We start from the raw sequence: 25,314 nt of genomic DNA, 5'->3' as shown, positions 1-25,314 counted from the left end.
TCAAGACCGCAGCAGAGACACGGGTTACAGAACTGAAGGAGCCGAATCTCCACAAATACAGGTGAGGAGGGGAGGCAGACGGGGCAGGATTAGGAATCCTGAGACTTCCTTTCGTTCCCACTTAATCCTGCCTTGATCAGGTTGTAAGGATTTCATGGTTGTCCTTGAGGATCTGTCATTTTACCTGCTTCGAATTCAGAAACACGGGATGCATTTTCTACCACTGAAATGTGTGTAAAATCTAGAAGAAAACAGGACATGTTTTTATCCTCCATGCGCATTTGTTATTTTTGTTAGCAGAAATGACCACTCTCAATGGAAAAAGAAAAAAAAAATCATAGAATGACCTTAAGGCCTGCATTCACACACTGATGAAAGGTTAAGATGTCCATGTGAGCTGAACAGTGCGGTCGTTCTGACTGAAGGTACAAACCACTGCAGCTCTCACAACAGAGGAAGGAGATGACAACATATGCTGTGTAGAATAACAAAAAATACAATTTTACATGAAATTGTGGTTCGTGCTGAGCAAGCGATGACATTTGTGATGGTCCTTAACCACGGGCAATACATCTGGAGTGAATACATGACTTCCAGTGCGAGATTGACAGCAACACAAAGGAAAAAAAAAAAATCTTAGAAGATTTATTGTCACTCCACCATATGGGTTATGACAGAGGAACAAAATTACATTTCTGAAGTCCTGGTAACAGCCTGCAGACATCCAATGTAAAAATAAACACATGGAATAATAAAGTGTCACAGCTCCGCTCAAGGAAGATCATTTCCAGAGAAGAATAGAGCCTGAGGTGGAGGTGGGCTGATTGAACCGGGAGAGAGAAGACTGCTCCAACACATTCAGGCATTTGTCATCCTATTCGCTCGTTGCTATTAATAGAAGAACATATGCCTGTTGTTGGTTTGTAATATAATAATTAAAAACAAAAAGTATGGTGGAGTACATTATGTTCACGAGCTTGTAGGTATTAAAAAAAGAAGCTGGATGATCCCATTATGGTGGCGGCAGTGCTTTTTTTTTTAACTCAGGCAGTTGGAGGGGCACATATTGTATTATTGATGTTACCGTGACTCAGTGTTTGATCTGCGTGGGTCAGCACGGTGACCCGCTCCCTCAACAAGTTGAGCTGGAGGGACGTCAGCGAGACGACGATGCTCGGTGATCAGGAAGTGAGTCGTCCGTCTCAAAGGAAAGACATTTGTGAGCAAAGCAAATGTTTATTTAGAGGTGCTCAGGTGGTTAGTTTTGCCATTTGGTACCAGACAAAGGGTCTGACAACCTCATTTATTTTGTGGTCATATTTACTCATATTTGGAAAAAACAGTTATGTTTTTCAGTTTCAGGCAATTTACCACCTTTAAAAATAGAAAAAAGAAACCTGATAAAATTCAGTTTTAGACAACAATACACAATTTTGGGAACTTTCAGAACTTGAATCGAGGAACTGTAAAACAAATAAAAAATTTAAACATTTTTAAATCCAAATGAGATGTATTTTGAGATATATAACACACAACACTTGCCTCCTGGCCTGTTCAGGTTGAGAAAAGGCGGTGGTGCTATACCTGGACTTCAGGATGGAGTGAAGCAGTAACAGTTAGGGAGGATTGACGGAGACTGCGCAATGAAATGACACAGAGATGATAAATCACTGCAGATTCTCCGTTTGTAGATGTTTTTTGTTCAAATTCTCTTTGAGACATTGATGTGCTGTTCTACAATGAAGCAATGTTGTCAGAAATTTTCTTCAAAAAATGTATTTAAGTTACTTACTTTTATTTACATTCTATTTATCTAGTTGTTGTTTAGGACATAATACTTCAAACGTTTTCCAATCTGACTGACTTGTAGCAATAAACTAAAAAACACCTACACCGTAACTCTTTACCTGGGATATAATAACTTTTACTATTTCAATGTATTTCATGTAAGAAAGCAAATAACGTAATAACTTTTCAGGAGTATTCTAAAATATTTGAGGCAACATTTTGCCAATAACTCTGTTACAATATATTATTAGCTCATTATATTATTAACGTGGCATAAAACTATTGGAAACATGTAGTAATTGCTGTCAGTAATACATAACAAGAACTGCATTTCGTGTATTGTCTTTTATAAACTGAATAGTTTTACATTCCACTCATTACTTGCATGCACAAAATAGTTTCTCTGTGACCAATGACAAAAGCAAGAAACATATGAAAGTAGGTAAATCATTTATTCTCAGCTTCTGATCAATAGGAGGAGTTGATCTTTCATAGGATTCTTCTTCCCGTTAATAACTCCTCCATTCCTCCCTTCCCCGCCTCCCCCTCTCTTCCTGTAGTCCTACAATAACACAGACAGAGGCCTCAGTAAGTGCTGTTTTCCTGGCCGGGCTGGAGGACCCTCCCCATAACCAAACAGGAGCCGGGCTCATTTTACCTTCACCCGGCCCATTCTGGTCCAGTCCGGGCCAGACCAATGCTAAATACTTCATTTGATGCGTGAAGTCCCACAACTCCTGCAGGACCGTTGAGGCTTTACGGTCAACACAGTGTTACAGCTCACGTCCGCAGGACTCCGAGGAGGACGCCTTCTACGGTTCAGTCCCCCAGAAATAAAGGCTTTTGGCCAAAATCAATTTCCTGATGTCATGAGAACATTTTTCCGATTTTATTACACACTTTGGGATAATTTTAAACTTGTTTTCTAAAAATGTGACGCAGCTCAGATAAGATGAATATCTCAAGTTCACATTATTCTTTACTCAGAGCAGGTCAACTTTTTTTCTTTTTTAAACAGAGTTACAGATGTAGAAGTATTTTTTATTGCTATTGTTTGCTTGTATCAAGTTGGAGATTGAAAGTCAGAAGTTTAAAAACTATTGAAATTTGTACACATGTTGCTATGGTCTTTAAATTCTGCTGTTGTTTACAAAAACCTCAAGTAAAATACTTTTTCTCAATAACAACTTCTACTGTGCTTTTTAAACACATTTAATGTTGTTTAATTGGATTGAAAGTATCAAATATTTGCATTTAGACAATATTTCTTAAGATACATTCTTTTAACCATTTGTGTTGCAAAGAACTGATGATAAAGCATTACTATATGTCACAACCCAATCTGGGTAGTTTCCCAACCCAGGACTGGTGAACTATAGGACAGAACACAAGCTGGGTTATTTTAACCCAGTCGGTTGGGTTGGTTCATTCAATCCAGCAATTGGGTTTTATGAACAACCCAATGGGGTTGGTCATACGAGGGGGTACCCAAAAGAACCCGGAATTTGATTGTAACTTTTTATTTCTGACATTTCAAAATAAAACACCACCGTCGCCTTCAAAATAATCTCCATCCGCATTAATGCAGCGCTCCAGCCGTGTTTCCCACTTGACAAATGCGTCGTCAGACCCGTGCGTAATTGTGCCATTCAGGGCCGGCTGCGATTTGTCTTTCACCTCCTCCACATCTGCAAACCGCTGTCCCTTCAGCTCCTTCTTCAACTTGGGGAACAAGAAAAAGTCACTCGGGGCTTCATCTGGCGAATAAGGCGGATAGGGGAGTGGAGTCATCCCATTCTTCGGCAGAAACTGCGTGACGCGCAGCGCCGTGTCCGCTGGCGTACTGTGGTGGTGGATCAACCGGGCTGCACTCCGCCACTACGCGGGCCGCTTCCTCCTCACATCCTCATGGAGCCGTCTGAGGACTTCCATGTAGTAGTCCTGATTTACAGTCTGACCTGGAGGGACAAACTCGCTGTGGACGATACCCTGGACAGCGGAAAAGCAGATCAGCATTGTTTTCACTGCTAAGTGGACCTGATGTGCCGACATCTGGCCCTTTTTAAACCACCTGAACCACTCATGGACCTGATTCTTCCCCAGAGCATCATCCTTGTAGGCTTGCTGCAACATGGTGAGTGTTTCTGCTGCTGTTTTTCCCAGCAATAAGCAGAATTTTATGTTCGTGCGCTGCTCTAGCAATGTCGCCATTTTGGAAAAAACCGCAGAGCGGAGCTGCACTCTGTTACTATAAATGGCGCGTGGCAGACGTCAGCGTCACTCTGGGATCTCGGACTTTTCACAGATATGCATGAGGCTTACCTGTAGCACATCTGACGACCAGAAGTTGAAACTCATTATTATTATTATTATTTTCTGACCAAATTCCGGTTACTTTTGGGTACCCCCTCGTATAACCCAATTAAGGGGCTATATTGACCACACTGCTGGGTTATTTAAACCCAAGTTGGGTTGTTAATATAAAGTTGCTATTTCTTCATGCAACCTATCTTCATCCAACCCAACAACATAGAAGTTGGGTTCTCAGAATACCCAATTCCATTAAAATAACCCAATAAAGTTAGCCAATCAATGTAACCTCGATACAGGGTCAAAATAACAACCCAGTCCTTCACAGAGTGTAAGAAGGACTGGGTTGTTATTTTGACCCAGTATCAAGGTTACGTTGATTGTATTATAGAATAGTTAGTATTTTCATCACAGGCCGACAAATCACCTTTTTAATCCTATAACTAACTTCAATGTATCAACATTCTTGTTTGTTTTCAGGAAGTCTTCTGCTTTGCTGCAAATTCATGAATAACAGCATCCTCATAATAAGTTCTTTGTTTTTCTGAGACAGAATCTCTCAACATCAATCCTTTTTGTGTCGTTTCGTTTTCAAGACATAAAAAACGTGATAGAAGAGCCTACATACCACCTGCCTTCTCTGTTTTCACCGTGCAGCACTTCAATTTGAGGTTCAAGAGCGTAGATCCACGGCTCAACGCCAGATGAGGACGTATCTGAAGCACTGCTCTCCAACAAAACCCATCCTTGAAATACACACCCCAACACACGGTCAAATCCTAAACTTATTACCAAAACACATATATATTTTTTCATTTTCACATTGATACAATGACACTATTTAAAGTTGGAAACAAATTATTTTGGAGAAGTTTTCATTATAAGCAGTGATTATATACCAAATACAATACAATCAAACTCCTTCAATTTAGATTAATGTCACAATGAGCAACATTGTAATTTATGTGTAACATATTCACCTGCCAATATTGCAATGTGTTTGACCATTTAAAATGTATCAAAACATAATGTATTAATTTGCCAATTAAATCTTTCAGCAAATATGTATAGATATTTATTAAATAATAGAATACTACTGAAAAACTGTAATAACTCCATTGTAAGAAAATATAAATAACGCAGCATTGAGTGGGAATATGAAATCTGTGTCTCTGCTCGTCAGAAACAGCTGCAGTGGATGTTGTAGTCATCACAGTTATTCATTGACCATTGAGGAGTCTTTCAGTCATGGTTTTCACTTTTTTTAATGACATTATCGACAAATTATCATGCTTTTTACATTTAGAATGGAAAAAAAAAAACTGAAGTCATTGATGGCTGTACACCATCCTTCATGTAGCTCTCCCCTCCACCTGACCAAGTGCCTGTTAGCAGGTGACCAAGGAAACACAAAACTCTTGGTCTCTCATCCAAATTCTATTTCAGCTCCAGCAACACCGACGCACAGATAACGCTGTCACATTTATAATGCTTTATATTCAGACTCAGGGGGGAAACGGCGATGTTCCCTGAATACTAAGCAAATTCTCCTTCCCATCCACACTACAGGAAATCCTCGTCAGACAGGAGGAGAGTGTTTATCAGAGAAGCAAGACATCAGCTCCACCCATCACTCAGGGTTCAGAGGACATGACAGGATCCGTGGGGCTACTGAGCAGAAAACACAGACGCTACAGAAGTAAGCTGCAGCTCCTGGATCACTGTTTACATCCAGGAGACAGATTCAGTGTGGATAAGTGAGCCACTCTCCTCTCAGTGTCACTTAGAGCGTAGAGACAAGAGGGGGAGGGAAGTTCGACCCCACATCGACCCTCTAAGAGCAGCCACACACTGAGTGAAATAATTTCTCCAAACAAACTTCTTTGGATACATCAAAACCAGCGGGTGAACACCTGGAGTGCCCGGCTGCTGTTGGTACCTGACTTCTTTTGATAAGTGAACTGCTGAGGGGGATCCAGGGGCTGATCTGAATCCTGTCCTGAAGGAACGGGAAGACCTCAAACACCCCCAATGAAACATGGCACGACTTATTCTCTGCAGTGAAGTGCTGTCAATGACGTAAAGACCGAGTGAGAGTTATTGTGGGACTACTCTTCTTTTTTTTTTTTTGTGTGTGTGTGCAGAGATCATGAAATGGGTTGGCCCCAACCCAGTCAAGTGTCCAAGATGAATCTCAGAGAGGTTCATCCTGACACTCAGAAGAGCCACTTATCTTTCACAAAATCTGTAGTAACCAGACTGTCTCCAGAGAATATCAAGGCAGCAAATGATCCACACGGCTGCTCCTTTTTCCTTTTCTGAAAGGATTAACATAATTATTTATCGTTCATATTGTTTTCTTTGGCAACTCCTCTATTTATTTATTGTCCACCTGCTGTGACAATGAAATAAAGGAATATCTATCTATCTATCTATCTATCTATCTATCTATCTATCTATCTATCTATATATACTGTATATCTATCTATCTATTTGCAGTTATAGTCCAGACTTTTTGTTTATATGGAAGGTTTCTATTTTTAGGTTTCAACTTAATATTGAATTAAGCTCATGTCTGGTTCACATTAGAGCAGGAAGCAGATCTGAGCGGTGGTTCAGGGAACTGCATGAAGAGGAGGAGGAGGAGGAGGAGGAAGAGGAGGAGGAGTAAGGAAGTTCTCCAAAACTTTTTTTTCTCCCTGAAAGGACTCTGGAGAAGCTCCGTTACATTTTCAGAGGAAAGGAAGCGAACTTGACGGGAGACAAAAGTATCCATTTGTGAGGCAAGAACAGAGTGTTAAAAGTGCGGCCTGTGCGCTCGTGCGCTCACATGAGAGCCGTGGAACCGGAGCCGCGCGCGCGTCGCTCCTTCGCACACTGAGAGGACTAAATTCTCCGGGGCGATGAGATGTGAGTGAGCGATGCCTTGTGGAAATGGACAGACTCTATCCAAGCGAAAACATGGCGTCTGCGTCCCGAGGCTCCGCGTCCTCTCCGGTCTGCTCGCGGCGCTCTGCTGCCTGGAGGCTTGGGGCTCCGGGCCGCCGGGGGACGGCGGCCCCGGCCTGTGCGGCCCCTGTCCCGTTAACTGCAGCTGCGCGCCGGCGGCGGGCCCGCTGCCGTCCTGCGTAGTCAACTGCTCGGGCTCCGGGCTGGAGAGGGCCCCCGCCGCGGCGGACGTCCCGCTGGCCACCAGCGTGCTGTGAGTACAGAGCCCGAGAAATGGTTTGAACCTGGAGTGATGCATTGCAGTGGAAGGCAGGGAGACGTGCTGGAAGCAGTCTGCTTTGTCTTTCTCCAGCTGCCTCCTCTCCACTATTCTGGACTCATCTATCGACCTGCACAGCCAGTTGATGGTTGCCTCTCCAGATGTTTTCTCCTCCTGGAGCTTCAGTCTCACCTCCATCACATGCTTTTGTTTGCATCTCCTGTGTTTGTGGCCCATAATTTCCACATCATCATCTTTCTTTCTGTAACTTTTCCTGCTGTTGCCACCATGAGTGGAGCTGAAGTGATCTTTTGATTTGGACCAGTTGACTGAAATGAAACAGTCTGGCCTAATCATGAAAACCTCTTATTATGGTCTGCTTGTTTCCTAATCAAGAGTGTTTCCGGCTTCTATTTTCACATGGCAGCAATCTGATGATCATTACTTGTTGGACTTTATATCAATCAAACCCAAATAATGGAATAAATCAAGTCTGGAAAATCTTTTGTTCATACTTTATGATATCAAAAGGTAGTTGACTATAGGCATCCTGGCATTACTGCTGATTGGATTAAGGCATTTTTTGGAGAACTGCAGGCCACAGAGATAGCTTCTAATAATAAATTGGATTGAAATAATGTAGATTAATATGAGATGAAAGATGCCCACTGTTTGAATACAGTGACAGGAGACTGCGGATGACCTGTAAGGTACATTAAGACCGGCTTCCTGAAGGCCACAGTGCCACTATGTGACTGTGTGTTTGTGTTTTAGCTCGAGCATCTTACAGTTTTTAGTTTGAACGAGTTGGTCACCAGAAACACGAACCTGGTGTTTGCGGTGCAGATCAGTCTTCAGCCTCTGCTGCAGCTGCAGCGAGAACATTCTGTTCTGTGCCGATGGAGGCCATATGTTATTCATTATTTATTTCAACTGAGACTACTTTCTTTATTTAACACAACTGCTTACGATGTAAACCAGCCATATAATCAATGCACACTATTTTGGGCCTTGCTTACTTCAGCGACTTCACTAAATAAGCATGCAGATGTCGTTTGGATGAAGTTTTTACGAGTGAATAGAGATGTGGGCTTCAGTTGTATTTGGCTTGCATGCTGGTCACAGTTATTGTTGAGGAGGATGTCTAAAACCAACAGGTTTCCTTCATGTCCCTTGATAGTTAACGGTGGCACAGAAGAGGAGGAGAGCCTTTTTACCCGCTGCGTTAATTATAGCCAGATCCTGCAGGAGAATCTGACTCTAATGAACTGTAATGTGTTTCCATGTCCCGTCAGCCGCTCTCAGTGTGGCAATCGTGTCGATCAGTTTTAATCCGCCTCTAGATAAACCCCCTTTAGTCCTCTACCAGAGAAACAATGCATTGCCGTGACTCACTGTGAATATAACTGTACTTAACAATTGTCACCTGTGGCCCTGCTTCACGGGACGACTCAAAGAGGATGAAATCAGATGTTTTCTCTCAGTCTACATTGATCACACAGCTGGAAGAAACACTCAGGCTTTGTTTCCCATCCACTCATTTGTTCAGATGATATGATCGTTGTCTCTCCGAAATCCCTCCTTTTCTTATGGAAAGCATGAGTTCAACAGGCTGCAGTGAAATGTTTTCCAAATGCATTCACAGTGTTGGAGTTGCTTTGGATTTTAATGGTTTTATACTGGTTATAATTGTTCTATCTCAAGGCAGTTATTTTAGGCCATCATTGATTTGTTAAGACTTTATTCTTTCATTTGTTACCAGACCAGTAAGTAGTAGTCTAGTGTGTTTCTGCTCTCTCACACTCTCTAAAGGGTTTTGTGGGCTCTTGCTGTTTGTGTGCATTTAAAACCCCGGGAGACATAAACAAACCGTGGATCTAGGTTTGATTTGTTGTTGTCAAACTGTTCTAACAACAGGACTGTCATTTAAACATCAACTAAGAGCAGTTCTCTAAATGGGTTACAGACCATAACAGTGGTTCTTTTCCTGTAGGTTTCATTATGTTACATCCATATATTGATGAATCCAACAGGAAGGCCTGTTTGTGCTTTTGACGTCAGATCCACATCCGTACACACTCAAAGCCTGTGTACTCTGCATTCAGCGGCTACGTTGAGATTAAAAGCAAATAAATGGTTGAAGAATTCGTGAAGAGCGACTGCGTGACATCTCAAGGTGTTTTAGACCGTAATTGAGCCTTTTCCTCAGTATGAACATCAGTGGTACTTCCTGCTGTGATCATTGTAGCTATCATTGACGTCTATCTTATTCTCTCTGGAGTAGAGAAGCTGTTCTCTGCTCCTCTGTGCTTGACCAGTGATTTGGGTTAGAGTGGTTCTCGGTGGTGGATTGAATGCCAGATGCTCAGTCAGATATGTGCAGAACATGTATAGGGAACGTCACTTTCTTTTTACTTCCACGTGTTCATTGTGTTGCAATGAGCATTTGGCATCTCCAGTGATCAAACAATTGCTCTGAAAAAAGCCTTCCTCAATGTAACCACCTATAGCTACAAACAGATTTTTCCTAAGAACCTCACTCAAGCCAAACCTGGACACTTGTCCTAGTGAGGCAGTGTTACGCCGTTCTGTCTGTCATCTTGACTAAGCTGTGGCTGGCTTCAGAGAGCAGTCCCCACGTCATTCTTTCAGAAGAAGCTCGCACTTGAACATTTTTATATAAGTTGGATGATGCCAGACTATTATGAACATATGGTGTAGAGACTCTTTCTCATGTCAGCTTTTCTTTTGAATAATGAGAAACATATGTTGATCTAAAGCGCCTTCTTTTAAATCATAGTCGTTCATCACCACAGTAACAAGGATTTGTCCCTTGTAGCGACAATTCAATCCCAGCTTCCACTGAGTGCCGGTATCCTTCTCTCTATCTGGCCCCTAATCGCAAGACTGTTGACACACCCTGAGTTAAATAAGAGAAAGAAAAAAAAAAAACATCCAGTGGCAAGGAAGTATTTTAACACACTGCAGAGTGCAGTGGGAGGAAAACATTCCCGTTACACACCAGTCCATCTGCACCAACCCACACACATAATAAAATGTCTTCACACTTCATGTGGCGGGTTTTTCAGCTCTGAAGTCACTTCGAGGAAATGCCGCGGGATGAAACCCGGCCGTTCGAAAGCGCCTTTGTTTAGTATGCAGATTGCACGGTAGTCCTGGGACAGCGGGCAGAGGACGGGAGTTACAAAATGCATACACACTTAAACAGCTGTCCATTTTCAGAGGAGAGGTCGGTGCAACGCAGCGCGGTACGCACACTCATTCCTCTGCCAGCGGCGTTTTCGTTCAGCAGAAAGCAATTTCCCGTAAAAGCCTTGATGATTAGTTTGTGAAATAGATGATCAGAAACAAGCTCAGAGTTTTCTAAAAAATACCTGACAATGTTAAATGCGATAAAGAGCCTGAATCACAACTTATGCCTCTACTTATTGGTCAGTTGAGATCAGTGTGAGAATTTCCAAGATTCCAGCAGGAGGGTGTTCCTGGTGCTGTGAGCTGATGGTAATGATAAAGGAGAGAAGAAGGAGTGGGAGAAATGCATTACTCATTATTTCTATATTTAATCAGGCACAAAGAATTAACGTACATGTGAATGCTAAATAATGTGATAAATGAGGATTTAAAATTAAACGCTGAGTCACAGTATTGTGCAGGCTTCACGTAAAGGCTTGAATGTAAAAGTAAAAGCCTCAATGGCTTTAAAAATACCTGCTATAGTACCTGAACATCCATTTACCTCGCTAGATTTTGATGCACAAAAACACTAAGAGCGTTATCTCAGAGGGAATCCTGTGCATTTTATCCTCGATGCATTAAAACACTAATTACCCTGGGTTATTTCTTCTTCTTCTTCTTTTTCTTTTTCTTTTTTTTCAATTTATTTACAGTGTTTAATTTATGTCTGTTCTGTGGGCTAGTGAAGTCAGTTTGATCAAAAATGCAGTTAGAATAATCAAGCAGAAGAAGGGGGGAAAAAACCCTCACAGGCAATTCTCCCCAGACTGGCATGATTGGAAAAATGAAAATCAGGGCTGCTGCAGTAATGTGATCTGGCCATTAATCAGCTGGTCCAACCTGCGCCCTGTGGGATGAAGGATACCTGATCCGATCACTTCATTCAGTGGGTTTGATCCATCTGTTAGACAGCACAGTGCAGACACAAAAACCATCGACTGCTGCTGTGCAATACAACATGTTAAAGAAAGATTGCGTCTTGTAAAAAGTTGACCTGTTTTTACTTGATAATGTGCTTTTTCCGAGTGTATCTTGTGACACGTAAACTCTCCAGTCTGTGATGTCGATGTGTCTGTGCTCTTTCACTTCTTTGGCCCAATTTCAATCAGGCGTGTCTTCACCCCATTTGCTTTTCCTCTCTCTTTTTTTTTTTTTTCCACCACTCTTGCACGTGCAGCTTGTTGGCTTTCTTGGTTTTGGTTATTTTTCCTTCATTTTGATGCTTTTTTTATGTCGGGATAGTTGCCACCATTTATGTAAAGTTAAATATAGTTGGATCAGTTTTTTCAAGTGAAAGTGAAAATGAGTTTCTATTGTGAATGTTGACATTGATCACTTTGCAATATATCTTGAAGCCGTGGCTATATCTGTCTGACTGAGGAGGATTTTCTATGGTGTTACTATGGTAGCACACACACACGCACACACACTCACACACTCTGCAGGAATGGTGATATGCTTTTATTTACCGAGAGGAGTTTTGGCTTTTGGGTCTGGAGTCTTCATAACAGCTGTTGAACAGGCCGGACTAATGTAAAATCCTCTCACTATGTTGCTCATGCCCCCGTCTGTCCTCTCCTTGTCCTCCTCCAGAAGTGGTTATCATCCACACACACACACACATACACGCACACACACACACACACGATAATGAAGTGGGGTAGGAAGGACTGAACGAAGCGGCCGTTTGCAGAACAGAATTTGTTGTGTTACCATAGCAAAACTAAGTAACGTCACCCGGCACTCGGGGAAGTGTGGACATTCCTGAAGGTCATAAATAAGAATGAGGCAAGAAAAAGGTAGTGCGAGGCAGCTCCCAGCGTCTTCTCCAGTGTGCTTGGTTCATTATTAACTCTGAAATTGTAAGGAATACTGTTAAGTATGGCCAAAAAGAAGAAAAGTTTCCCCAGGAAGCCAGTGAGGTTGTGTGAGTATGGGTGATGCAACATGGTGGAGACTGACGTTATCCACTCTTCATTTTCTTCATTAAAGTTGTGTCAGTTAGCCTTTTCTCAACTCACTAAATCCTGTGTAAATACGCTGCTTTGACATGCTTCAAACTGTGCTAATGCACATGTAGGCATCATCTTAAAGGGATACTTCAACATTTTGGCAAATTGGAACACCAACAAATAATACTGTAGCGTTACGACACTGAAGCAAATACTGGGAACTACTTTTTCTTTTGAAATCACTACGCCCAGACGCCATGTTTAGTAAGTAGTTCCGTCTTTGCAATCTTCGCATAAACAACTCAATCTGGTAATTTTGCATTAATATTTCACAGCGTAGTGAATGTGTGGATTATAATGTGTCCACCAAAGTGTTTTGGGGTTGTTGGATTGTGTATTTGATGAGTTTGACGAGGGGGAACAAAAATACCATTCACTTCCATCGTGTCCGTCCCGAAAACCTTCCCCGACTCACCTCTGAATAAACAAGAGCTCGTCCTCACAAAAAAAGTAAGTACGCTGTTTGAAATGACTAAGGAATTGCGCTAAATGGGCCAATTTGCCAAATTGTTGAAGTATCACTTTAATATTTAGCTGCGATCATTCCTTCAAAGCTTCTCTCCAGTGTAATGTTGGAAGCTGGAAATGAACACCAAGACTCAAAGGATGAATTCTTTGTGTTTTTTAAAGAAATTAATAACAATTGATCTTGACAAATTTCTGTTTTGTTTTGTTGTTTTTTTTTATTCAGTATATTTTAAAATTTGCTTCACCTTGAAGATCCACGTCTGAAATTTCTACATTCTCTACAGCCTCTTTGCCTGATTCTCTCTTCAGGTAACTGAAACATCGCTGATTGTCTCTACAATCATGAACAGTAAACACAAATTCTGCATTTTTATTTTGCTCTTAAACCAGTGGAGAAGAGAGGTTTTGACAGAAAAGGTCAGTGTTAAGTTAAAGTTTAGTTTCTCTGATCACATCTCAGAAGTCTCTATCATATAATGGATGTGCTCAGTTCACAGCATCATGCATGGAGGGAATTAAAGGATGATGAAGTGATTCAGATTTTAATGTTTCTGAATTTAATTCTTGTGTTTCAGATGATTCATTTCCAAATCATGCATGAACACTGCTACCAGTGTGTTTAGTGGAGAGTTCAGCGGATGCGGCTCACTTGATGTTTTTTATCTGAAACAGAGCAGTAGTGACGACCTGACAGAGGAGGGAGGAACTAAAACTCTGGTGCAAACTACACTGTATGTTCATTATGAGACACATGGAGCTTTTTTCACTTCATCTGTGTTGTAGTTATTCTGTGAGGAACCCCAGTCAAATAACAAATCAAGAAGTCTTTATTTTCTACTAAGACTGCACAAGTTGAATGTCAGTTCAACAAAACTGCTATTTGACTCAACATGGAGCCGGTGAAGGATTTACAGTAAACACAAAGTGGTTGCTTTGTGTTTATATTTTGCCATGTGTTTGCTGGAGAATTGCTTCCTGGGCATGGGCTTGATTAGTGTCTATCGTCAGAACTTTGGTTTCCTCCAGGTTTTGACCAGCAGAATGTTCACATTGCCTTCACAGGGGCCTTTTTGCTCTCCGTGTACACAGCAGCTCAAAGGCAGGATATCACCTGTCCTGCGTGTTTGAGATCACAACACATCTCACTATGTAATTAAGATCAAAAATGTAACAGCCATTCTTTTCGAAGCACTAATAGTTTTATAGTCTACGGTTTGCTTATTTCTTATGTTGTAAATACTGTTGAATGTATTTTTATTGATGTGTTTTTCATTTCCTGAGGGCTTTATCTTTCTTTGTAGTACTGTGCTGTTTCAATTTTCCCATGTGGGATCAGTGTGTGTTTTTCAAAAACAGCCATCTTTCTTTTGTGTTGCTTTATCTAGTTTAATGTCACACTGTGTTGAGCTGATCCCTGTCGGAGAAGGCAGAGTACAGGTCACCATCCGTCACAGAGGCACATCCACACACACACACACACACACACACACACACACACACACTCATATTTACACACATGAACAATTTTAGCAAGCTGACCTCAAACGCATGATTTCATACAGCAGAAGGGAACTGGAGTATGTGGAGAAAAGTGTTTGCACGTTCAGGGAGAACATGCAAACTCCACTGAGAAAGACAAATCAAGCCGAGACACCCTGAAACAGTAACATGCAATTTATATTGTGGCCCATTCACGCCATCCTTGGCAGCGTTTAACCTTCGATCTTCAATTTGATGAAATCTGTCCAACATAACGAACTTAGGTCTTGAAGTCTAACTTCATAAAGACGTTCTGGTCAGCAGAAGCCTGTGACAACGTGTTTTTACTGCCAGTCTCTGCTGTAGCATTAATAATTTTGTTTTTAAAGGGAAATTCGAGTTTGCTCAAGCATCACTGGGGTTGGTAACAGTAACTGCTGTCAGTCCAGAAGTATTTCAAGGTGTTCGTCTCCCTGCAAGGTCCAGCTGGAGTGGTGTGTTTCGTTGCAGTGAGATGTTTCTCGCTCTGAATTCCCTGCCAATCAATTACATTCGGCCCTGACAGTCTGCCTCCGGGAGGCAGAAGCAGTGTACGGCGCGCTGAGCTGTAAGGTGTTTGGCAGGTTAGCTCCATTTCCAGATCACGTCTCGTCTATCGGCTCCCAACAAGTGCCTGTCTGTAAGCCCTGCACGATGAGATTGCTGACGTGGGCTTCAGATAAGTACTTATTGTCTAAATTGGTTTGATTTCCACACACGGTGTGGGATTCTTATCTCTGGCCATTGTGTCGGCTCCCTGTCTGCACTTGTTGTGGTCCTGTCATTCACATTGCTGTTCTCCAACGTCTCAGGCAGAGATGTTTTCTTTGGCTTCGTGGCCTCTGGCTGTGTTTCTGGTTCAGCTGCATGCGGACAACAAACTAGACCTTTGCCAGTGTTGTCCAGACTGGAGTCGGTTGTTTCAGGTAAAAGTCACTGTGGTTTCCACCTGATCAAAATATTTAATGCAACAGATTGCTGATAATTCTGTTTGAGATAACCACTTCTTCACTTTTCTTTTCTTTTGTTTTGACTATTTTAGGTGACTAATTAGGTTTGCTCTGATAGAATCACGAAATTCTATCAATGAATGAAGTTCCACTTCCACCATCACAAAGAGTGTGTGACCTTTCCACTTCCACACCTTCCTGTGCCCTTTGTGCCGTTTAATTGGACTTCTGCAGGCGCCGGGTCCATGATGCAGAAAATTGGACTCATGACAAATGAACAGAGTTCTGGAAAAAAATGCTTTTTCATATCTCTTTCTCTCTTTGGTTTAATTTGAGCTGTTTTGGTTTGTGAACTGAGTTAGACTTTGAGATTTCTGTTCACCTTTGAAGCGATCCCTCCTGTCGTTTCTCATTTATCTTAACAACAGCGGGATCCAGATTTGTGCTGGTGTTTTTCTGTCTGCAGGTTAAGTTTTTCACTTCATGGTCAGGTCTTCCATTTTAAACTACTTTGATAATGACAACGGTGCATACAAACAATGCTTGACCTTTTCTGTGACCTCATTGTAATTTCTTGCTATGCAGGTGTTATAGTAGATCATAGAAATCAGTCGTCTTTGAGATATAGTTTGCCATATATTTCTTTTTTTTCTTCAGAGTGAATCTGGGCTTTCTGTCCTCAGTTTGCATGTTCTCCCTGTACATGTGCGGTGGATCTTCTCTGGTTGCCCACAGTCCAAAAACATGTGTTTGAGCTAAATTATCAACTCAAATTTTTCCTGTTGGTAACTTATCCCACTGGAAAAAAGGACTGCATGCATACGGCATGCTGTCTACGAGGCAGACGGATTAAAATCTGAAAAAGTGAAATGTATGGATTTCCTTGTGAACTATTTACTAGGTATTTAGATCCACCCTAAACATATTAAGCGTGGATCAGTACTTCTGGACAGTATTGAATGCACATCTAAAGCAGAACTCAAGTGAGAACTCCAGTGAGTGGATTCATGCACTAATCACATGGTAACAGCTGCTCTGTATGCTTAATACGGTGAATGCAGGACTTTCTGACCCGACTGCTTCTAATTAAGTCAGTCAGGGATACAGTTGCATTAGTATTTCAGTAATTTTAATGCAAATCATGGCTGACATTTAATTACAGCTCAGACAAACACAATCATGGGTCAAAAAGGTTTTAATTGGTTAATATATATATATATATATATATATATATATATATATATATATATATATATATATATATACCCATCTTGAAATAGAAGTTTATTATATGGATGTTTCTGGTAAAAACTTTGATGTTTGTCATGTTTTGATGTTGATGGGGTTAAATTAATAAAAAAATCCTGTTGGAGGTTTGTCTTGATTTTATAACCTCAAGCCAATTTATTGTGCTGCCACTGAGTGAAAGTGGAAAACACGGTACAGAAAACACCAGAACATGACTGTTGATGTGTGTACAAAGTTTGCAGAGTTGCAATCGCTTGTCTTTCTTTCTTTCTTTTTTTTTCTTTTTTTTTTTTTTGAGATGGAGAGATTTTCACATGCGGCCAATGTTTGTTTATTCTGCTCACTTTTGATGCTGTTAGTCCGAAAGATATCTCAGGAAAACACTGTGTGCTGCATGAGCTCAATGATAATGAGGATCTTTGTGGCCAAAATTGAAAAGTTTAACCAACCTTGTTGAAAATTCATGAAATGCAAATCAGAAAGTATTTCTTTTCACTGTTCATTTATTGACACACTTCTAACTTTTAGCGAAAAGTCACTTTACTTTCACTTTCTTAAACGAAACCACAGAGCAGTGGTGCATATCGTCCTGGTTCTGCAGGGTCTCTCTCGGAGTGTTATCATTGGCAGAAAGCAGAGCTTTTCACAATCAGGTGTGGTGGAGCAGGATAACATCTCAGATCAGGAAATGGGCCCTTTAATAACAGGATTTAAAAGCATTGTAAATGAGTGTGAACCGAGACGATGGTAGAATAATCTGTGATCCCCTGAAATGTGGACGCAGATGGCGGAGTGCAGGGATGGACGGCTGATGATAATGATAGAGACTCCCATACCAGGATTAAGAGGGAGATGGTGTCGTGGCGAACAGGAGCTGGATCCAGCAGGTCCCGAAAGAACAGAATGACGAGTTCATAATGATCTTTAAACCTCTGAATGAATTTCATTTAGGTTTTTTTTTTTTTTTTTTTTTTGAGTGGAATATCATTTATGACGCGTGTCAGTTTAATTCATTTGCAAGGTTGCAGCTTTAATGCTTCCGTCTCCTCTCTGTCCACATGACAAAGTGTGGGTCAGAATGACACCGAACCCCAAACCGTCCCTCGTGAATGGATTTGAGCGTCATGCATATGAATGGGGGAACGTGACTAACACTGAAGTAGTTAAAAAAAGAGAGATAAGTGAAAGCCAAGGAGAATTTATCCACCAGAATGAACTGGGAGTACAAGTTTGTTGATGTAGCTGAGTGTTTTCTTTTATTAACATTTATCATGCTTGAATAATTGATTTATTAATGAATTTGTATATGTTAGTTTGTTAGTTTTCCTTTTTGCTTCTTTTTTTCAAATGCAGTTTTAAATACCAGCATCAACATGAAAAACAATAAATGATTTCATCTCCATGTCATGAAATGATCACAAGACTACTAGGAAGTCTCCTAAGTAAGAATAACCAAAGTGCAAAACCAGATAAGTATATCGAGTGACCAAATATCTCTTTTTACCCAGACATGTCCATGTTTAGTTTTTTTTTTAATATAGTTTATCTATCTATATCCAACCAACCAATCAACATTTGGTGTTCTTGATTTTTTTTCAAGAGACTCTTTAATTGAAATTGACTGGTACTTTGCACAGAATAAAGCAAATTTGCTCTTTTTTGAAAATTCAAAATAATGTACAGTATGTGTTCGTGAAAATACAAAGAACGATCACCTGATGCAGGAAGTGATGAAATATTCATTCCAGCTTTTTTCTTCACACGTTTTGCAAGCAGGCATCAGCTCAGGGTCAAAATTCCTTTATAATCTTAAAAATGTGACTGAAATTTATCTTGACAGAGAATAGACTTATCTGTTCAGTCTTTTTATTGTTGTTTTTGTTTATATTTATCAAAAGCAGACAGGCTGGGTCACATACTGTGCCTGCATCCTAGAAGGTGTGGCCGGATCATGTTTACTGTGAGTTTTCTAAAGCGGGGTAATTAAACAGGCTTTGATGGTAATTAGAATTTTTAATGGGAATGTAGTTCATCAGTGGGCCGGAATCATTTAATTCCTAATTTCATGCACGTAAACCTAAGACTGATTGAGTGAGAGGAGAGCAGAGACATGGTCGAGGGCAAATGAAGGAAGTGGTTTTCTTCGTTTTGCTCTTGACGCCTGCCGTCATGTTTGCCAGTCTCCTGCGTGTCAGGATGTCATTAATGTCAGGGTCATTACTCAGTATCTTCCATCTATATGACGTTTCATACAGAACAGTGCTGTTCTCCATGCTTCACAGAAGATTGATAAAAGATATGCACAGCTAAGACCGGGCGGAAAATTCTGTGAAAATATCAGTGACTCCTGGAAGTGAAATGAATGGAGGGTTAAAAGAGAAATATATCATGTTGTATACTGGTGTTGTCTCCGTGTCGGTGTCGCTGCAGTGTATGCCTGTGTGTGTGTGTGTGTGTGTGTGTGTGTGTGTGTGTGTGTGTGTGTGTGTGTGTGTGTGTGTGTTCCCGCTGAGATTTGCTTCAAGACAGAAGCAGTTAAAGGGCCTTTTTCTTTGAGTGTGTCCCTCACCCATGGGAGAAACCTAGAGCTGAACATGATTATACGCTCAGAGACACTATTGTCACTGCCTCGTTCTGAAGGAAAAGGCGATGCATACACTGGCAATAGAAATGCTGTGATGGGGCTGTAAATGCCAACCCCAAGGATTAATGTGTATGACTCAGCTCGGGTTGTATGGTATTGACGGACTTTCATTATGGAGCATTTCTGCATCGCTGGAGCCGTTCAGGATGAATCTCATTTGTTTCTAAAGAGTTTGATTGTGTTATATGCTTCTACTCAGCTTGCGCAGATAAAAACATTTATTAAAACCGGCCAACATGTTGTATTAATTGGCAATTTTTTAATTGTTTTTAGTGTTTTTATCAGTGCACCATCGAAACTGACAATCAGTAATTCATATGGGAGCCCACCAAGATGCTTTGCTCATTACGTGGGAGTGACGATACTTCCCTCCTGCATTGAGAGAGGGATGCAGCATGATTATTACTTCTCTGCATTTCAGTTAATTAAAAAGCATGAGCCTTGAAAACATTGGCATTACTCGCTCACATTGCATTCAACTCCCAAGGTAAAATGTCACTTGAAACCTGATAGGTTGAATTCACATCCTGTATTGTATTTTTTCACTTTGTCAGTGAAAAACTTATGATCTGATGAGGCTACAAAGAAGCTCTTTCTGCTTTACACCAACTGTCAAGGGAATAAAGAACCAAACAGTTCACTGAAGGATATATTAGACCCTGTTTTTGTAACTGCTTTCCATTTATTGAGCTATAATTTTTTGTTTGGCACCAGAGACTTAAAAGCAGCAGCATTGTGATATCTAACAGAATTTCTATGATTACATTCTGTAAAGGAACAAGAGTCAGTCCATGTGTAGGCAGTAGACACAACATGCTTGTTTTTCAGAGTGAAGACTGCAGAAACTTCTCATACTCTTGTGTTTGCAGTCATTTTTTAATATATTTCATTTACCTATTTTAATTTTTTTAATGTTGCATGTTGGGGAGTACAGTTTAATACTCTGTAAATCAGCTCTGACCAGTGGAGTACCTTTGTGTTTTTGGTGACATTTTATTTGGCATAAGATATAGTTTAATTTGACATTATCCGTGCACTGCAGCGTGTATGGATAAAAAAGTGCACAAAATAAAACCAGACAAATTAAAATTTTAAGTATATTCAGCATTACTCACTCAAAACATTTGTTACCATTTGCTGCCAATTTTCCTGGGAGCATCACCAGTTTTTATGATTCCTGCTACTGTTGTTACTGTTTTGTATGCAGAGGAGCTTTTATAAAAAATTATAGCTGGACCAGTTATTCAAACTGAGCGTTAAATTAAAGGCTTATAGTTTTAAATAGTGATAAGACTTGATGTTCACGGTGCGTTTTCAGTGCTTCGGCAGGTTTAAAGAAGCATCTTCACCTTTTCACACACACACGATGGTGACGGCTGCCAAGCAGGACACTCAGTCCACACCTATGGGAGCAATTTCAGTGTCGTGCTCACTAACCTCCAACCAGCTCTGTGAAGAGAGCCTCAGCCACGATGTCTTCAGCTGCAGCTCGCAGGGATTGTCTCCAGTATCCTGCAACCCTGAAATAAATAAAGCGGTATAGAAGATGGTTGAATGGACATTTCGATTCACCATTGTCAGAAAAAAAAGAAACACAAGAAGCTGTTCCTGAGCGGGGAAAGTATTTTCTCAAAGCCATGTGATGCACAGAGCTTTTGATAAAAGAAATATTCACACTGAGGAGAAGTGAGTGGAAGTTAAAGCTTGTCCCTCCTGTGAAGTCCTTGAAGTAATTGCGGACGCCCGGTCCTGAGACAGTACGGTGTTGTTGTTCTGTGTGTTTGGAACATCTGCAAATCACAAGGTAACATGTACAATCCTTCAGTGTTTCATTAGTGCATCTTTCTTTACAGTTACAGTTCATCTTTACGGTTCAGTAGTTTCATCTCGGTTATGCTTCACTGAAGAACAACTCTCGCATGACTAAGTTGTTTGGGTTTATTTTGATTTTATGATTATAACACTGTCAGAACAATGTGCAAATTCTTCAGTGTTTTTCCCCCCAATGATTTCAGCTTTCACAGACTGGCGGTTATTCGATATTACTGTGCTTTTTTGACAGTCCAGAGAAGCTCATCATGTCGCAGCTGAGTCACAGGACAGCAAAACTCTGTAATCAGATGGTTGTACTGAGACAAAGCTCAATTTCACAGCTTTCTGGACATTTATGAGGGTTATAGCTTTTATAAACAGATGATGCTTCCAAAAGCATTCATCCAGCTTCTCATAATCTCTCATCATCTGATAAAGCATGACCAGAAAAAGAGTGTTCAATGAGTTTTGTCGTCATGCAACGCGCCGACGACATGTCGAACGCATGAGTCCATCATACTTTAGAGTGAGTGTATTAAAAAGCTGCACGCAGCTGGACGCCACTCAACCCAGGCAGCAGCAGCTGGAAAAATGGACAAAGTGTTCTAGAGAGGAGAGGAAAAGAGAGGAGGGCCAGACTGTGAGGCAAACTGTCAGACTTTTCAGACTAAACCTCTTCAGTCAACACCTCGTTTGCCCCGACTCCTCCGACTATTCCCCCGATTTCATGCTCTTTTCGAGCAGTGGGGAAAGTACCCGACTTTCCCCTGAGAACGGACACACGGGTCGGTGGCTGGCGGCCGACAAACGTTGGTCTGGAGTGATTCTCAACACCTTTCTCCTCTTCGTACCTGCCTTATTCTTTATAACATCATAATTTTTTAATTATCTTTCATTGTTATCACACTTCAAGGTCAGATGAGCCTTCAAACGTAGGGAAAGCTTTGAATCCACATGAGAGGAGAAACAGATGAGGCAGAGATTTCATATTACTATGAGAAGAAAATAAATCAGCCTTATTGATAAGATGTGATTTGCACTTTCAAATCCTTTATTCGCTTACTTTATTAAAAAACAACAAATAATCATTGCTTAATTTGGTGCATCAAACTAAAAAAGAAACATTCCTACCTAAGATGTTGCTTTAAATGCTTTACATGCTATGTTATTGTTTTATGGTAATAGAACATATCTGAAGTTGTGATGCAAAAATGAATTTTTAGTAGGGCTGTCAAATGATTAAAATTTTTAATCAGATAAATCACAGCTTCCAAATTAATTAATCATGATTAATCACAAATAATCGCAATGTCCAACTATGTCTGAAATATACCCTTTTTTCCTGTATTGCATTAACAAAAAAACGACAGGACATGATTATATATATTTAACACGTGATGTGTTTTATATTTAAGGCTCCAAATAAAATAAATATTCAAAAAAACTAAAACATGCACACCATAACATAATGTCTGTGTGTGTGCAGTGCTCCCTCTGCAGTCCCTCTAAAGTTGGCTTTTGGCAGGAGTTACATTTTTAGGTCTGTAACAAATGTAGTACCACAAGAAAAGTAAAACTGAGGGCCAATCCCAATTCTACCCCTTACCCCTACCCCTTACCCCTACCCCTATGATATGCGCGTTCACGAGGCTTAAGGGCTATCCCAATTCTCCTTTTTGAATAGGGGTAGGGGTAAGGGGAAGGGCTATTTCACCCCTTTCAGCGAAGTCTGCATCGATGCTCCCTATTCTCAATAGGGGTAGGCGGAGTTTCACATTGGCCAGAAAAAAACAACATGGCGCCCACCACGGAGTCGCACAAATGTAAGATTGCTTTCTGTATACTATTAAAAAAGCTATAAAAAGTGTATTTGCTTCACTGAATTTATAGATAAACTAGCGTGACAGTGTCCCAGTCATGGATTAACGTTTTAGCGCTGCGCAGCACCGTTTCCAATCGTGAATTTGTAACTTCTTTAGAGCACTAATCACTGAATTAACGTCATCCTTTATCATGTTTTTAATGTAATATGTTAGATACAGGGACCCCCGATGAAACCCGACTGCTGATTCAGTTTAGAGCCGGGTTCCTCAATTAGCGGACCGCGGTCCACGACCGGACCGCGGCACACCTCGCTGCGGACCCAGGGCAAATGTATGGAAAAAAAAAAGAAAAAAAATCTTTCTTTAAACGCTCCATGTTCCGTGTGAGCACCGTTCTGCACCGCGCCGCTCTGCGCGTGGTGTAATCCAGCGCGCTCCGTCGCACCGCACTGCTCGGCAGTCCTCGGTATCGCTGCCCCCCCTCTCCCACAGGGCGCTGAAGTCCGGACCCATGCTTGTATATAAAAAGCAAATGTGGACCTTCAAGATTTGTATTTGAGGACCCCTGGATTAGAGGATAAAAAGGAAGAAAAGTTTTTGAAATCAAAATACAGCGCCAAAACACATTGGGAGTAAATTATATTATTCGTGTAAGCTATAATATGTCAGTAATAAAACGTGTTTATATAAATATATCTGTATTACTTTTGGAAATTCATAAAAGAAAATGGCTTGGAAGGGGAAGTTACAGCCCAGCAAGCTTCAAAAAAGTGGGAGAACCTCAAAAAGAAATATAAGGTAAATAATAATACCATTATTAAAAAATGAAAGTAATTTCTAATGTAATTTCTATCATTTCTAATATCCATAATTTTTTGTTGTTATAGGAGCGCGGCGGGGCTTAAAGGGCCAAGGGGTATCCCAATTCATAGTGCTGCAAAGATAGCCCTTCCCCTCAGCCCTATTCTAAAAGGGGTAGGAGAGTGATAGGGGTAGGGCTAAGGGCTAAGGGGTAGGGGTAAGGGGTAGAATTGGGATTGGCCCTAAGAGATACCACACTTTATTCTTACACAATTAAACAGGGCATTCTTAAACCAGTGTTCCTTTTTGTGTGGAAAACAGAAAACTGCTTCAACATTTTTTTAACCAAACAAGTAGAATCCATGGGGCCAGCCGGCTTATCTCCCTCCATATTGCTTTCTTCTTCCGTTTTGATAAATGAATTGACGCCAGGCCTCCTTTGCCTCCTGTCTGCTGCCCGTCCATGCTTCTCATGTCCGCGTGGGTGTGCGCTGCGCGTTGGTCCGCGTGACGTAAAAATCATCATGAATTCCTGTCCGCTAGTTTCCACGCGGACTGATCCGCGGGTCCGCGGACGTCCGCGCAGCAGACAAAACATGACGGTAAAAGTGAAAGACGGAGCTCCAGCCTGATGGCTCCACTTAAAGACACCGAAAGAGTGAAAAACTCGTGGAAAGAGAGAGCAGACTCTGTCTGGAGGGAGGACAAGGTTTGCAGACTAACTAATCGCTTGGGCGCCGCCCCCACGATTCAGAAATAGAAAAAAAAGGCTAAATAAACTTTAATACTTAATGATAATGTACTGACAGTGTATGTGCTTAATTTTCTCTAAATAATCCGTAATAAAGGAGCAGATAAACAGTCTGTAGTGCCGAAAAAGCTTCTCGATCAGCCGAGGCTGAGGTGAGGCTTCTTCTTCTTCCGTTGCTGGCAGCTTGCAGGCAGCTTGCATTCCACGCGGGTGCACTACTGCCACCCGCTGGTAGAGGTGAGGCTTGTCATGATGCGCATGCATTAAACTGCGTTAAAAATTTTAAAGAGATTGATTACATTAATTAATTAACGCAATTAACGCGTTATTTTTGACAGCCCTAATTTTTAGTTAACAAAAAAACAAAAAAAAACAAAAGGCAGTGAAACACCGTGTGTACACAGTGCACATATGTTTCAGTTTGGATGAAACTTTGCTCTCTCGATACAGGACGCATCAAAATCAAGTTTAAGATAAAATAAGCCCACATCAAAGATGGAAAGTGTTTCTGAGCTCCGCTTTCCACCATGTTTACTCTGACCCAAAACAAAGTCATTTTTCCAGCAGCTGCTGGTTGATATTTCCTGTGACTTAGCAATAAAACAGTTTAAAACTCAAGGAAGATTTTAAGCAATAGTTATATGTTTCTGTGATTTGCTGTTTTATACCCAAGCATGACGAGGTCCCGAGTTTGTGCTTAGCAAGAGAAAACAATGGTGGGCTTTC

The 25,314-nt window shown here is 41.0% G+C and overlaps 1 protein-coding gene across 1 annotated transcript in view; it reads left to right on the top strand.

Annotated features, from left to right (window-relative positions):
- Positions 1-6,846: 6,846 nt before the first annotated feature.
- Positions 6,847-25,314, top strand: part of LOC115390821 (polycystin-1-like) — a 76,478-nt gene continuing 58,010 nt past the window's right edge. Inside the window, 1 exon segment of the mRNA XM_030094830.1 lies at positions 6,847-7,300. Coding sequence (XP_029950690.1) covers positions 7,020-7,300 — 281 coding nt within the window. The 5' untranslated portion in view covers positions 6,847-7,019.

The sequence above is a fragment of the Salarias fasciatus genome, chromosome 6, assembly GCF_902148845.1.
Source record: "Salarias fasciatus chromosome 6, fSalaFa1.1, whole genome shotgun sequence".
Taxonomy (NCBI): Eukaryota; Metazoa; Chordata; class Actinopteri; order Blenniiformes; family Blenniidae; genus Salarias; species Salarias fasciatus.
This window is presented reverse-complemented; position numbering and strand designations above follow the sequence as displayed.